The following is a 17,332-nucleotide window of genomic DNA, read 5'->3' on the forward strand; positions in this document are numbered from 1 at the left end:
GAAATATCAGCTGTTGCCATTTTTGTTATTAAGTATACAAGGCAGTAAAACAATACTACTGACTTTTATAGGTAGCTCTTATGTAAGCTCTGCTATAGTGCTTTATATAATTTTAAGATGTTTGGTCCTCACAAATACCTTGTGTGGTAGATACTCATGCCCATTTTACAGATAAGCATTTACTGTGGTCTGGATGAACCCTTGCCAGTGGCATGCAGTCTGTGCATTTTGTGGGAATTGAGCAGGTAAAGAGCATAGAGAGCTGAGGCAATCAGGGAGGACTCTGTGAAGACAGTGGCCCTAGAAAGAAAGGAAGGTAGGCCCTGGATAACCCACATGAGTGGGAAAGGGTGGTGAGGGCCTTGCTGGTGAAATGGAACTTACCAAACAGAGAAGTGGTAAAATACTAACATTTGTTCATTGTGGGTGACGAATACAGATTGTGTTTATTTATTTATTTTATTTTATTTTTATGGAGGTACTGGGGATTGAGCCCAGCACCTCGTCCTATGCAAGCACTTTACCATTAAGCTATATCCTCCCCTAGATAGTGTTATTTTCTGCACTTCTGCACCTTCGAAATAACTAATCAACAAAAACTTAAAATATTTAATCAACATGTTCTAAAGGAACAAAAGACTTTTTTTCCCTCAGTCTTTGACCTCCTTACGCATACATATAAGAAACAATGGCTGTTTAGAAGAATGAGTAAATGCTAGTTCTTTTTTTATTCTTTCGTAGGTAAACTTTTATGTTTTAATTCTGTTTGCCTACTTAGTCACTACGCCTTGGAGATTTTATTCTATATGGATCTACCTAACCCGTTGTTACAATTGCATAATACTCCACAGTAGGAATGTTCCATGATTTATTTTCCCATTCTCCTACGGATCACAATTTTCCACTAGTACAAGCATTGTTCTAAAACACTGTACTGTTGTTTGAGACCCTGTACGAGTATCCTTGGACAGCCTTTTCGTGCAATGTTTCAGCGTTACTCTGAGGTAGATACCAGGAAGCGGAAATGCTGGGTCATAAATCCAATTTTTAAAACGTGAATCAGCGGGCAAATGGCAAATTTCTATACCTCCCTTTAAATTTTGCGGTGAATTTAAAACTGCCTTTAAAAAAAAAAAGTAAATCAGAGACTGGGCATTCTCGCGCCCCTACTCCGTTTGCGTACCGGGAATCCAGGCGGTTTCTCTCAGAATCTGGGCCGGGAGCGTGGAGCTCGGAGCCGCGCGACCGCGTGGGCCCAGGCCGCGCCGGGTGCAGCCTTCCGCGCCCGCTGGGAGGTGCGAGGGCCCGTTGACCTACTACCCTCTGGGCACGCGCTCTAGCCCCGCCTCCCTGCCTCTTTCATTGAGAAACCCCTTAGCGATCACGTGAAAGAGGCATGCCGGCTTCGTGACGTCACGCAGAGCGGACCAATGGGAGCTTCTGTTTATGTCGGGGGGGGGAGGTTGTCGGAATATTCACGCCCCCACCGCCGCCGCGCTGCCCCCGCAGCGCCGGTGGTGAGCGCCCAGCTAGAGCGGGAGGCGGCGTGACTGCAGCGCCGCGGGAGGGCCGCGCCGGTTGCCTTCTGCAGCCGCGTCTCCGTCAGCTCCCGATCGCCGTCACTGGGGCGCCGCGCGGCTCCAGTGCGGGACGGAAGCTGCGGGCGGCTGGATCCGCGTCCCGCCTCAGCGCCGGGAGGACATGAGGGAGAGAGAATGAGCCAGAGGGACACGCTGGTGCATCTGTTTGCCGGAGGGTACGTCCCAGGCGGGCTGGGGCAGAGACTTGGGCGAGATGGGTGAAGTGGCTTCAGCCCCGGGGGCTGAGAGGGCGAGGCCCGGGTGGGAACCGGTGACGGTGGATTGGGGGTGCGGCCCGGGCGGGAAGTGATGAGGGACTGGGCCTGGGGGAGCCAAGGGGACTGAGGCCCCGGCGAGGAGGGCTGGGAGGATGAAGCTGGGTGGGAAGTCAGGCTTTGGACCCGCGGAGCCTGAGCGAGGCCTAGGGAGTGGCCGGCAGGGCTGGGGTCCACGCAGGCCCAGGCCCCGTGCCGCGGCCTAGCGGGCGGCGAGGATGCGGGGAGGCGGGGAGGAGCGTAGCTGCAGGCCTCACGCAGGTTGCTGGGCCGGGGAGATGTTGGGGGGCGGGAAGTGCGGAGGCCGAGGACAAAATGGGCGCCGGGCCTCCTCCTTCCCTCCGTGGCGCGCAGGCTGCGGGGCCGCCTCACGTCGCTCACGCCCCACCTCGGACCTCGGGCAGCTGATTTCCGGGCCCTGCTCGGCCGCGGTGGGTCGTCGTGGGGCTTCCGGCACCATCCCCGAAGGTTTTGAGGTTCTGCCGCACGCAACAGCTGTAGGTTTCAAGCTCTTGGAAAATTTCCTTCCCGAGCTTTCCCAGGTTGCGAGCTACGGTGTAAAGCCGCGGTACCTTTGGGATCAGATTCTTTTCCTGAAAACCAGACCTGTAGCACACCCGCGGCTTTTCGTTTGCTTAAAGGAGAAAGTGGGGGAAGGGAGAGGTCAAATGCTTTGGTAACAGTTACTGTGTGTATAAGATTCGGACTAAACCTAAAGTCTTAGTTCCCTGTTTGCCAGCTTGAGTGCTACAGACCTTTTGTTCCGCCAATTTATTCTCCTTTTTAGGTTCTTTCCAAATTATTTGGAGAACCGTAGCAATTTTAAGTTTAGGAGTTACTTCTTATCTGTAGAATCCTAAAGAGTCATCGAAAATGGCTGCGGTGAATTATACGGAGGCTCTTTTTTGCTTTTATGACCATATAAAGTCGCATTCTCTTAAGGCATACAATTTTTTTAAAATCGACTACTTTAAGAATGTTAAAGTAATACACGCGGTTCTACTCGCAGTGTCTTAATTTGAGTTATACGTATGAACTCTTATTGCCAGTGATGACAGTAGTTTTCTTGGGTTGGCACATTGATTCAACAAACATTTATTGTACACCAGTTACAGACCAGCCACTGTTCTGGCATTTAAAAAAATACTTTTAATTTGTGAGACTCAATTTACACTGAGTTTGCTTTCCGTATTTCTGATACGTTGCCAGTGATATTGGCAAATTAAATCATTTTTTAAAAAATCATTAGCCATCTAGATGCTCCTGTAAAGATGTCTTGTTATGCAAATAATTGGATTCCCTCCTGTAGTTAGAACACAAGGTAATTCCTAAAAGTGTGGACACCACACATCTACTCCTGGCCACTATTTTAATTGCTACTCGTAGCCACTATTTTATTTGAGTGAAAAATGGACAAACTCTTTGATATTAGTTGCTTCACCTATAAAATGAGGAAACTGTACTATATGACCTCTAAGGCCCTATCTAGGTCCTAACATTTACTCTGCATTCAAGAGTCAAATACCAAGTTTTATTAAAAATGAGGTACATTTATTTGAAATGTTACCTTGATTGCACTACCCAGTTTGGATTGGGGTTATCAGCCACTTTGTTACTATTAATACATGTAAAGTCTCTTATGGTTAGCTTTTTCTTTAAAAACAAGAATAGGAAATTTTTGTAGCATCTAAACACAAATAGATTTAGGAGCCCCCCCCACCTCCCTCAACTCCCCCCCAAAAAGAACCTAGCATGTGCAGGTTATTTGGAGTATTAAATGAGATACTTGTATGTATGGCCTGATACAAGATAGGTGCTCGGCCTTATGAATTCCCTTCCTTTGCATTTCTTCTTGATTGTATTTTTATATATGGTTGTGTAAGTCATTTCAATAAAACTTGGCTTATCTTTTTTAGAGAAACATTAGAACTAGGAAGGATGGTAAAGATCATCTGGTTTAGCCCCTTCAAAAAATGAAAAAATACCAAGGTGTAAAAAATCGACTTACCCAAGGTCAAACAGCTTTTCAGACACGTAAAGTTAGAGGTAAACAATCACTAAAGAATCTTCCAGCTTTATATTATAAAAATCAATACTGTAAAATATTTTGGAAGTCTGTATGCTGAACATTGTAGAAATACAAATTGGGTTGTGTCGGTAATACTGTTCTTAACTGAAGACATCTAGTATATCTCAAAATTGTGTATTTAGGCCGTCATTTTTAGGATGTTCTTCATAGAAAACTAGATTTCATTTTTTTTATCATGATAAAATTATGTAAATTAGGAGTTAGGAAACTTTTTTGTTACTTTAATAATAACCAGATAGAGAAAAGGAGAGAGATCTTTAAATTAGCCACTGTGCAAGAACCAAGTAACTTTTCACAGTGACATTGAATCTTTGACAAAATTGTCTTAAAATGGAGCCTTTGGATTTCTAAAATAGCCTTGTAGCTGTATTATTAAATCAGGAAAATTTGAAACAGACCAGCACTGTACCTTGGGTCTGGGTGACATACTTACGTGCGTAACTCGTGCTTTCTTTAACATACCCTTTGGTCCCATTTTGTTTTTGCCAGGGTTAATATTCAGAGTTTATAAGGTCATTGGTTAGGTTGATTGAATTATGGAAGCTACTCATTGCAGTCTGCAAAAAGGATGTAAGTAAGATTTAATTTTAGTTGTACTTCTAATTACACTATATGTTTGTGTATGAAGATATAAGCAATATGTTTTAAAATTCTTTGATAGATCTACATCATTTAGTGTGCTGGCTGCATTTGTCCACCAAGAGGCAGTTTGCTTTTTTTCTATTTGAGAGGCAGATTGTCTCAGTGGGAGAAATAAACCTTCAGCCTTTAAGTGGATTAATTTTTTCCTATGTAGCTCCTGTGACAGCTTAATACATACAGTGAGTGATTTCAGATTATCTAAGGAATTGTTTATTTTTTATGTCCTGGAATTAATCAGCCCATTTATTAAACCATTTATTATTTATTAATTCAGTAAGAAATTCACATTTGGGTGTCAGTTATGTTGAAATGTCATAATATCTGTTATATTACCTGTTTCCTTGTAAGATCAGGGCAGAATACTTTAAAGTATAATTAATGTGATTTATCTACGCTTTACTTTGTCTATATTTTTATTAGCCTTATTTTCATAATTTTTACAACCTTTTCCTTCTTTTTTTTTCCCCCTCATAAAAAAATGCATTCTTTCATTCTTACTAACAGATTGTAAGACTAAGGGAAATTGCTTATCCTGATGTGGAATATTCTCAAAAAAACTTACTTTCCTGGAAGGGGATTGGTATAGTTATAGCATTGTGGGTCGGGGACCCCTGGAAGTTCCCAAGACCCTTTTGGGGTGATCTAAAATGTTAAAGCTGTTTGTGTAAAAATGCTAAGACATCATTTGCCTTTGCACTGTGTTGACATTTGGACCGATTGTGCAAAAGCAGTGATGGGTGAAGCTGCTCGTGCCTTAACATGCATCAGGGCAGCAGCATCAAACCTTGCTATTCATCTTTGGCACTTGAAATTTGAAAAACCAGTTTTGCTTAAGAATGTTCTTGAAGCAGTAAAAATTAATTTTATTAAATCTTGACTCTTGAGTACACATCTTTCATTTCATGTTCTGCCTGGCGAAATGAGAAATAAGAATAAAGTACTTCTGCTTCCCAGGGTGATTCTGCAGTTGTTTCATCCTCAGGCCAGACCAGCCTCATTATTCACAGGAACCACTCTTGAAAGAACGATTGATAGACATACTGTGGCTATTCAAACTGGAATATTAGGCAGACATTTTCTCAAAAAATGAAGGCAGTGGGCCTGATGCTTCAAGGAAAACCACTGATAGCATTTGTTGCCTTTTGATAAAATATGAGTTTTCAAGCAAAAGTTAGAATTTTTGCAATCTTAGATTGACAGGAAATGTAATTTTTAAAATATTGTGTAGTAAAATGTGTTAATATTTGGAAGCCCTATATAACCCAGTGAAACTATTTTTCAAATGACCAGTTCATGATGTTATAGTGTCATGCATGGATAAAAAGATTCAGAATATAAAATGAAGCAATGGGTTTTAATGCAGCAGTATGAAAAGTTTATTGATACAGTTCAGATTCCATATTGCAGCTAACTTTAAGAACCAGCACATATCCAGTTTTAGTATAATAATGAAAAATATCCACAATTATCTGGAAAGTAGATTATGTTATTAATTGAAAGGTTTCAGTGCCATAGTCGGCAGGGTGTCTGGGAAGTAGTGGAACAGGATAAAGGTGACTAGTGGGAATGCATTGTCGTTCCAAGTAGGGGAATGGTGGGGTCTTACTGAGAAGGTGACTTTTGAACAAAGACCCAGAGGGGAGAGAATTAACTGTTCAGAGGGAAAAAGCAGTGAAAAGACCCTAGGGTAGGAGCCACAGTAATGAGGCAAGTATAGCCAAAGTGGTAGAGCCTTGTTAGGCTGTTTAAAGACTCTGGCTTTTTTTTTTTTTGAAATGAGAGGAGTCATTGCAGGAGTTTTAAAGGCTAACTCTGGTCACTGTGTTTAGAAGAGACTGTACACAGGCAAGGCCAGAAGTAGGGAAATGATTTGGCAGTTGGCGTAATCAAAACGAGAGGTAAGCATCCGTCAGAGAAGGTTGTAATATATTGGATGTAGAGTGTGCAGGGAAAAAAAGTCAGAAATAACTCCAAGTATTTAGTTTAGGCACCTGGAGGGAAGGAATTGCTTGCTGTTAACTGGGATGGACAGTGTTGCCAATGGAATAGGGTTGGAGTGGAGGAAGATCAGTATGGAGTTCCATTTAAGATGTGAGAAGTTTGAGAAGTAGAGAGGTCAAAAAGCCAGTTTGTGTAGATGGTTGGATATATTAGGTGAGTCCAGGAAAGAGGTCTGGACTAGAGATATACATTCAATAGTTCATGGAACATCGATGGTTCCATGAGCCTAGATGAGATCACTAAGGGAGTGAATATAGAGCAGAAGAGAGGACCAAAGACTGACCTCTGAAAACTTCAACAAAAGGGATCAGAAGAGGAGGAACCAGCAAAGTAGACTTAGAAAAAGTGACCCAGAAAATGTGTTCTGAAAGTCAAGTGAAGAAGCATATATACAGTATTTAGGAAGGAATGGGTGATCAGTTATCATATGTTACTGTCTGTTAAGACATGATCTGAGAGCTGTCAATGATTAAGTTTAAGAATTGGAGACCTTTGGTGACCTTGATTAGCAATTTGCAATGCAGAGCAGGGAATAAAAGTCTAATTGGAGTGGGAGAGAAATTAGAGACAGTAAATGAAGGGAATTTAAAGATTTGCTGCAAAGGGAGAGCAGTAGTTTGAGGGGGAGATGTTTATTTTTACTAAACTTACCACATACCTTCAGTATATTTTGTTTCTGTAGTGAATTCTAGTCCTCAGAGTCTGATATCATTGTTTTCCCTTACAGTAAAGACTGTACAGCTACATCTTGTGCTGTGTGATAATGGCTTCCTTCTGTGTTTCCATGTTTATCAAGTTGTTGGCTAATGTTTTTTTTCCCAATATTATTAGTGTTTTGAGTTTGCTTTAGCCTTTTGAATAAGCCTAGCTTGTTAATTTTTTTACTTGCGTGAGAAACACTACATATACTCCCCAAAATACCATTATTTTCAGCCACTTTTAAACCTAACTTTTCATAAGTTAATCTTCCAATTATGTAGAATATGTCCTTCATTCTTCAAGGACTTGTATTGTCTCTTGCCTAAACACTAAAGCTTCAGAGAAAATACCTCTACAAATATATTACCACAGAGCCAACTTTTAGTAAGACTTCTAAGTGATTTTTGTTGCATTTCAGAGACAGGCTACATATTTTGCGATTAAAAAACTCCATGGCTAACATTTTAGTGAATCTCTTCCTTAGTGGTATTTCTCAATTTGACTAATGCCCTAATTAGGAAATTACAGTGGAGTGTTACCTGTAGCAGAAAAATGACAAAATACTTTAACATATTCACTTTGCTTTAGACACCTTAACACTGCAAATGTCCAACATAATAGGTTTGCTTAATGTTAGCAGAAATACATTTCTAAAATACCTATTTTATATATCTATATACCCACTTACATACACATATCAATATTGTGGACCCGGTCAGAATAGATTAAATTACCTTGCCTACTGAAAACAAGTTTCCTGATTTGTACATGCTCAAAAGGTTAAAATCAAAGGTAGTCTAACAACCACAGTCTTAGACTCAGAATCCCAGTTGTTTATCATGACCCACCCTTTCCTTAACAAAAACCTGGCATAGATTCCTCCATAGGTTGGTTAATAAAAGTCCTTTATAGCCAGGGGATCTGAATATAGTGGTTCAGGCCGTTGGGGCTCTCTTGCTGGTGGGGTTTTGTGTCTGCATGGACCTAAGGATTTATGACTCTTGGCATCATGGCTGAAACTGATCTGCTAGCTATTCATATCTACTTAGTGAATAAATTTTTTCCCCTTCCCTATCCTCCCCCAGCCCCCAACCACCCCACCCCAGCCCCCGCCTGCCTTCTGATTCCTGTGTTGCTGCAGCTTGGGTGTGGGAGAGTATTTTGGGGCCCTCAGAGGCTTTCCTCTTTCTTGTAAGACCTGTTTGCAAAGATTTTTTTTGTTTAGTTTTGTTTTTTTAAGCCAGTTTTTTGGTTATGTTGTGTGTAGCTTCAGGAAGGAAGGAAGGGAGGAAGGAAGGAAAATCTCCATTCTAAGCAGCTTTTAGCCACTGCTTTACTCAAGGGATCCGTAGGCCCTTAAGTAGTTAGAACCTGTGGAATGTCAGAATTTTTATCCTCACTATATATAATAACAAGGAGAAGCAACATCTGAAAATTCTCAGACATTTACATTTACAAAATACCATAAGCTAAAAGTGTGTCTACACTGCAGTAAATTCACGGGTGACTTGATTACTTACTGTATAGTTTGGCAAACATCATGAAAATAGAATAGTTTTAAATGTCTTATAAAGGTGTTTAGTGATAACCATTTTAAACAATTCTTAAACATTCTCTAAAATCAATACATAGTTATGTTACCTGATTCTTACCAAGCAATCTTGGCCTCATATCTTTAAATGACATTTGCCTATAAAACTTTAAAATAAGCGTTGATCCAAGTAGTTTTACTAAGAATATACAGCAGGGGCGCTCTAACCTGGATATACCAAGGATATAGTGACATTTTAAAAATTTTATATTCATAACCTTAGAAACTGTTTCCTTTCTAGAATTTTGATGTTACAGAATAACAAATTTATATGCTCTTCAGCTACCAAACTTGGCTGTTCTCTCCTTAGAATTCTTTGCTAATCAAAGCATTTAAAGCAAATGACTGAGCAACTTTAAATTGTAACTTTTTATTTTAATACTAAAGCATCCAATTTAGTACTTTTATTAGTAGCAAACTACATTGGTGACATCTTGTGGTTGATCTTAACCCACTGTCCTCCTCACTGGATCAGGAGGGCTTCGGACCAGTTAGAAGGCAAAAAAGAAAATGAGGGCCTGCTTTAAGGCACTTGCAGTGGGAATATTGAGGAGACATTCTTTGCTTTACTTCCATCTTGAGTACTTGGTGCCCTTAATCATTAGGCCTCTAAGGGGTTCTGCAGGGTACTTCTCTTTGGAATTTACCTTTGCAAGCCTTTCTTCCTCTTTGCCAAGACAGTTACCCTTTCCATTTGCTTCACTGCACATGGAGAGAAAAGAGATCAATGTAGTTAATTCTGTTTCATAACTAGATATTTTAAATGTTTATTGACAGCAATAGTTTCTGTTCTCTGCATAAATTCTAATGATTCCAGTGTACATAATAATTACTTCAGTATGACTTAAGATAAAAACAGCATGAGAAACACTGGAGTGTCACTCCTGTACCACATACCTATTGCATTTTGTAATGTAAAACTGCTTCAGGACAGCCTAAATGCTTGTTGTGTACACCCACTTACACCACTCCCCAGTTTGATACAGTTTAGATCATCATTATGTATTTTACTTGTTGAGGTGGTTTTTTAGGAATCACAATGTATATCTTGTCTGTAGTCTGGCCATTAAGTATTTGTAATAGTTCTGTTACAAAATTTTAGTTGCTATTATCAGTAATAGATGCCGACAACTTTAGTAGCTAATACTTACTAAGTACATTCTATGTGTCATATCACAAAATAACTTTACATGAGTTATATCATACCATCTTTACAACAAGCCTGTAAGGCCTAGGTGTTGTTTTTTCCCTGCTGGGTTGGTTGGTTGGTTTCTCTGTGTCACGTGTTTATTTTCTTGAAATCAGGAATGACTGTGTAGGACATAGGTAGTCATTCTTATTATGTGCTAACTTTGCTTTTTTTTTTTTTTAATTATGGAAGTAATTTATGTTCTTTGTGAAAACCAAGAGTATATTCTTTAGGTTTTACAGAATATAAGATCAAAACAAATATGCATGTTTCTTACAGATTTGGGGCCTATTGGGTTTTATGCTCAATAAGTTTACAAAGTAAATATATTAAACAGCTTAAAAAGTAAAAGCTAGGCAAATCCAAATTAAAAACAAGTATGATTTACTATTATAAATCACTACAATAGTGTGAATACTGTGTAGTTTACCACCCAGACTCTCTTTAGCTCTGCAGTGTATACTGCAGTGTATACTACAGTGTATGCTGTGGTGATTCACATCTCTTACCACTTGGCCTCAACAATTAACATAAATAAACTGTGACTTCTGTTTAAGATTGTCCTTGGGCCTTATATGTAATTAGATTTTAAGCCTATTTCATAGATGTTTAAAAATATTGGTTTCTTGTTTATTGAGTGTAGAGGTCTTTCTTGGATCTAGTTAATTTTTTCTCAAATCTCTTAACCCTACCTTGTATCTAATTGATGTTTGATTTGTGAAAATACAGTGGTTTTGATCTTTTGTGGGGGGGATTAAATTCTTTAAATTTCATATTTAAAACTCTAAGTGAAATTTTTTTGAAATCTTAATTTTATTATAATTTAAAAATTACATATAATTGTATTTGACCCCAGCTAGTTTGTATATTAGCATTTCCTACTAATTTTCACATATTTGGGTTTTTTTTTCCATCAGATTTATTAAGGTATAATTATGTGCAGTAAAATTAGCTCTTTGTTAAGGGTATACAGTTAGAGCTGTTCAGCGAGTTTTAGCAGAAGTGTAAGGTTCTGTAACCTCTACAGACATACCTCTGGAGATAACCTGCAGGTTCAGTTCCAGGCCACTGCAATAAAATGAATACCACAGTAAAGTGAATCCTGTGAATTTTTAGTTTCCCAGTGCATATAAAAGTTATGTTTATACTAAACTGTTGTCTATTGTGTAATAGCATTATGTCTTTAAAAAAAAATTATATGCCTTAATTAAAAAATACAGTTGACCCTTGAACATGGGTTTGAAATGTGTGGGTTCACTTATATACACTTTTTTTTTTTTTCAGTAGATATATACTACAAAACAACATGATCCATGATTGATTGAATGCAGCCCCATAGATACGGGAGGGATTTTTGACTGTTCATAGGGTTGGCACCCCTAAACCCCACATTATTCAAGGGTCAACTAAGAAGTGTTACCCATCATCTGACAACACAAGTTTGCTGTAAGCCTTCAATTTGTGAAAAACAAAATATTTGCAAAGCACAATAAAGCGAAGCACAATAAAAGGTGATGTGCCTATATTATAATCAAAATATAGATCATTTCTGTTATCCCAAGGATCCTCCATGCCCTTTGCAGTCAGTCCCAGCTCCACTACCTCTTAGTAATTAACTGATCTCATTTCTGTTCTAGTTTTGCCTCTTTTAGAGTGTCATAAAAATGAAAATGTTATAAAATGAAAGTCTTTTGTGCCTGGCTTTTTTCAGTTAGCATAATGCTTTTGAGATTCATCCAGGTTGTTCTTTTTATTATAGAACAATAATCCATTGTTTGGATGTACCACAGTTTGTCTGTCCTTCATCGTTGATGGACATTTCGGTTGTTTCCAGTCTTGGGCTACTAAGAGTAAAGCTGCTATAAACTTTCATGGACAAGTCTTTGTGTGGACACGTACGGGCACACCATGTTTTATTGTGCTTTGCATTGTTGTGCTTCAGAGATAATGTGTTTATTTTTTGGGTTTTTTTTACAAATTGAAAGTTTGTGGCAACCATGTGTTGAACTAGTCTATCAGTACCATTTTTTCAGCAGCAATTTTTAATTGATATGTACGTTTTTTAGACTTTTTGCTATTGCACACTTAATATACTACAGTCTACTGTAAACATAACTTATATACACTGAAAAACAAAAAAAATCATGTGACTCACTCTATGGTATTCTGCATACTCTATGGTATTCACTGTATTGGGGTGCTCTTGAACTGAACCTACAGTATCCCTGAGGTATGCCTGTATTTGTTGATTTTTCCCAGGTTAGCACCTTAGAAATGGGATTTCAGGGTTGAATGACAGTAGTATTTAACCTTCTAAGAAATACCAGACTTTTTTTTTTTCTTTCAAACTGTGCTTTTTTTTTTTTTTCAAAATGTACCGTTTTGCATTCTCACCAGCAACGTCTGAGGTTTGTAGTTGCTCTTTATCAACACATGTTGTTAATCTTTTTTATTTTAGCCATTAGTGAATGTGCAGTGGTACCTCAATGTAGTTTTAATTTGCATTCTTCTGATGACAGATGATTTTGAAATTTTTTTCTGTGTTTATTTGCATCCGTATATCTTTGGTGAAATACCTGTTCAAGTCTAGTTTGAGTAGTTTTTTTTTTTTTTTTAGTTTAATTCTTTATATAAGCACTTTATAAGATACATGTTTTGCAAATATTTTCTCTCAGACTGTGGCTTGTCTTTTCATTTTATTAACAGTTTCTTCCAAAGGGTGGGCGATTTTAATTTTGATGAAGTCGTTTATCAATTTTTTCCTTTTATGATTCATGCTTTTTCTCTTTTGTGGTTGTTGTTGTTCATCTAAGAAATTTGTGCCTAATCTAAAGTCAGAAACATTTTTCTCCAAGTATTTTCTCTTCTAAAAGTTCTATAGTTTTCATGTTTTACATTTAGGTCTCCATTTTGAGTTAATTTTTTAAATATGGTTTGAGGTAAGAATCAAGTTTTATTTAGATACAGGTGTTCCCTTTTTAATTTGTTGTATTAATATTTCACTCTTACCGCATAAAGTTTGTTTCAATTTTATTTTCTTGATGGCGTGTACTGTTACGTTAATATGAAATATTCTTATTTAATGATTTCTTGTCCTAACTTTTATTTGGAGTGATATTGTTGTTATATGCCTGCTTTCCTTTTATTATATATATTTTTATGCATACTTTTTTTTGTTGGGGGGAGGATTAGGGGAGGTAATTAAATTTATTTACTTGTTTATTTTTAAGTGGAGGTACTGAGGATTGAACCCAGGACCTCCTGCATGCTAAGCATGCATTCTACCACTGAGCTATAACTTCCTCCCATATATACTTTTTTTCAGTTCTAGAGGTGGAACTGTTTTGTATTTTTCTATTGGTGGGCTGTTTTTCTTTTTCTTCCTTTAATGCCTGTTTTGGAGGTCTGGATTACTTCTGACTCAGTCTGCTTTGCTCTTTCACTGCAGTAAGAGCTCTCTCCTGAGTGATTTTCCTCTAGTTAGAAAGCAGTTTTCAGGGCTTCCTGGGGTAGCTTTTTATGCTCTTAAGAGAAAATTATTTCCCATTCTTGCATTTAAAAACTTACTCAGCCTTTCTCATATGTCTTTTGAAAGCTTGCATAATATTTAAGAGCTTTTATTTTGTTGTTTTCGTGATTGATCCTTGTATTTAAATTGGGTTCTTCTAACTCAGCCTACCTATTTTGCACAAATTTCCACATGTGGGCCTGAGAGATTCAGATTTTGAGACTCAAATGCCATATTTATTTGTAAGTGAAACACTTCTGGGTATTTGGATATTTAAAATATGAGACATTGGTGATTTATTTCTTGTTCTCAAGATCATTTCTTAAGTTTTAAAAGATAGGATTGGAGTTTGAGAGATAGGATATACCTCAAATAATGATCTAGGTTTCAACAAAGCCATAAGTAATATCTGGGCAGGGAGTACCAAATAGACCCTTAAAATAGTATTTAAGCTGTGTTTTCTTATACCAGTAAATTTTAGAGTCAACACACACAATTTGGAGTCTTTAGCTAATTCTTCTTGCTAGATAGATATTTAGCTACTGAAAGTGTTTTGCATACAGTCAAATAAGTAAAACATTAAATTAAAAAATATTTGGTCTTCAGAAACCAAAATTCTAAATTTTAGTACCTTTGCAAAGCCCCAGTTGCTCACATGTTTCACAGCTCAGTGCATATTTACTAATTTATAAAATTAAGTAGGTAAGTTTTATTTCTTTCATTTTTTTTGTAGATGTGGTGGTACAGTGGGAGCTATTCTGACATGTCCACTGGAAGTGGTAAAAACACGGCTGCAGTCATCTTCTGTGACACTGTATATCTCTGAAGTTCAGCTGAACACCATGGCTGGAGCCAGTGTCAACCGAGTAGTGTCTCCAGGACCTCTCCATTGCCTAAAGTGAGAGCACAGGATTCATGACTTTTTTTTTCTTTTGTCTGTTTACCTTAATGATGCCTATGTTTATTTATATTCTGCTATATTTTAAGAGGTTTTTACAAACTTAATGACAGAATTACTCTGCTATATTCCTTAGAAACAGTGATCCCTAATGGAAATGTACAGTAATTCAAATAATGTAAAATGTTATATTGTTTCCAAGTCATGTGTATTTGGAATATTTTTCTACATTTATCCAGTGGATTTATTTTCTAAAGCTATTAAAGGTATTTTATTTTGGATTATGAATTCATTTGTTTTTGAAATGTGATTTTGTTAAATGGTAATAACAACTCTTTGCATATTTTGAATTTTCAAAGTACTCACACAAGTAAGTACATCTAATTAATAACAGTCTGATTTTTATATAACCTAAATATAACAGATACAAAGCATAGTTATAAAAACGTGATTCAGTGTTAGGCATTTCTTGATTTGAAAAAGATTTATTTTTATGTTTTACCATACCTCATTATGTTCCAAATTGGATTTGAAATTTCAAAACTGTTGAAATTAGGTTTTACATGTTTAAACTTACATATACAACTGAATGTTTTGTGTGTCTGTCTTATCAGCTCACTTGGAACATAATCTATTTGAATTTAGTTCAGTAGTGTTTATTTTGTAGTAGCAAGTAAACTCATACTGTGTGTTTGCCTTCACTACCAAAAGATTTCATCACTCTTCTTTTTTCAAACTTACCTAAGTACATGAGTAGGTAGAATAAAACTGGTAACAGTTTTAGGTTAAAATGCCATAGTTAGAGGTAAAACTTCTATCTAACTAGTAATAGAGTATTTTAATATCATGATTTTGATAGTTACTACCACTGATTACCTCTCCTTAAAATTCTTCCTTTGATCTTTGTACAGTACCGTGAGTCAATGTCACGTTTCATCTGTCATCAGTATCCAGTGACTTCCATGTGTACATTTTCTTCCCTTAACCTCTCTTCACTCTCATTCCCGTTGTTTCCCTATTCAGGGGTGCCATCCTAATCAATGTTTCATGGCTGCTTCTTCCTTTTTTTATTTCCCGACATCTTTATTGAGATATAATTTACATACTATAAAATTCATCCATTCAAAGTGAACAGTTCAGTTTTCTGTTCACAGATTTGTGTAGCCATCACCACATTCTAAATTTAGAACATTTTCATTATCACCACAGAAAGAAACCCTTCCCTTTTAGCAGTCACTCCTCACTTTCTTCTTTCCCTCTCCCCCTGGGCAATAACTACTAATCTACTCTCTGTCATTATAGATCTGCATATTCAGGACATTTTGTGTAGATGGAATTAGATATACAATATGTGGCCTCTTGTGACTGGTTTCTTTCACTTAGCGTGTTTTCAAGCTTCATGTGTGTTATAACAAGTAACTTTTTATTGCCAAATATTTCATTGTGTAGATACATACCACATTTAATTTATTCACTCATTGATTGGTGGACATTTGGATTGTCTCCACTTTTTGAGTATTATGAATCATACCATTATAGGGATGTATGTTCTATTTCTCTTGGGGATATACTAGGAGTAGAATTTCTGAGTCATAGGGTAACTTTATATTTAACGTTTTGAGGAACTGCCAAACTGTTCTCCAGAGTGGATATATCATTTTACATTCCCATCACCAATGAATGAGATTTCTAGTTTCTGAACATCCTCACCAATCCCTGTTTTTCTCCAGTTGTCTTGATTGTGGCCATCGTTAAATGGGTATGAAGTGTTTTATGACTTCTTATCCAGGAACTGTGGGAAATCCCCCCAGGCTCTCTTGGTTTCTTAGGGGCTCATGGAAGAGTTTCAAGAGATCTATAAATTAAGTGAAATTGTGTGCAAAATTGTGAGTGTTTGCAAATGTTCGTTTTCTTAAAAGGATACTTCCTTCCTTAACTTCTGAAGGGTTTTATAACAGAAAGGGCTAACAAACACTGACATCTTCAAAATGTGCTCTACAATTTGTTACTCTTAATTCTACTTCTGTCTAATGTAGTTTTACCAAAATGGTCTTGTATCACCTGTGTCATCTGACAACACGATAAAAATGCAAATTGCTGAGCTATTGAATCAGAGTACTTTGAGGGTGGGATCAGAGAAATTTGGATTTTAAACAAATGTTCCAGTAATAACAATAATATTATTAAGATTTATCAAGTATTTACTGTGCGCTCTTTTTTTTTCAATCATTTTTTTAACATTTTTTATTGATTTATAATCATTTTACAATGTTGTGTGTGAGCTCTTTTTGTATTAACTTACTTAGTCATCACGGTATACCTCCCCCCTCCCCAGGAAAAGTACTGTTTTTCTCTATTTACTACTGATGAAAATAAGGATAAGAGAAAAGTTATTACTTTATGTTCTTACAGCTAGTTGGTTTCCAAAATTGGGTTTTATATTGAGAAATCTGACCCCATGATTCAAGCCTTTAATTAACCATTTTGCACAGCTGCCCTCCAGGAGATCATTCTTAGGCATATAGATGCTCAGAACCATTGGCCTAGTCTGTTAACTCTGAATTAAAATACCTGCTCTTCCTCAATCTGTATTTCTTCTTACTCAAAACTTCATTTAGTAACTCACCTCAGAAAATCTTCCATGACTTTGACATGCCTGTTTCTTTCCCTGCTGGGCATCTGTATCTAGTTTGTGTAGTATTTGCTTATTAATATGATCTGTTAAATTATTTGTTTCAATATAATTCTTTTTTCCACAACTGGACAACAGATTTCGCAATGACAGAGAAATTTCTCACCCTCTTATCTATCTCCTTACTCTGCTCAGTCTTTATATAGTAAATGTTCAGCATAGTAAATG

General features: G+C 37.2%; 1 protein-coding gene across 1 annotated transcript in view; it reads left to right on the top strand.

The window, feature by feature from the left end:
• Positions 1-1,483: 1,483 nt before the first annotated feature.
• The window catches only part of SLC25A36 (solute carrier family 25 member 36), a 33,173-nt gene continuing 17,324 nt past the window's right edge, over positions 1,484-17,332 (top strand). The window contains exons 1-2 of the mRNA XM_072958276.1: positions 1,484-1,756; positions 14,308-14,472. Coding sequence (XP_072814377.1) covers positions 1,716-1,756; positions 14,308-14,472 — 206 coding nt within the window. The 5' untranslated portion in view covers positions 1,484-1,715. The remainder of the gene's footprint in view (positions 1,757-14,307; positions 14,473-17,332) is intronic.

Source organism: Vicugna pacos, chromosome 1 (genome assembly GCF_048564905.1).
Source record: "Vicugna pacos chromosome 1, VicPac4, whole genome shotgun sequence".
Classification (NCBI taxonomy): domain Eukaryota; kingdom Metazoa; phylum Chordata; class Mammalia; order Artiodactyla; family Camelidae; genus Vicugna; species Vicugna pacos.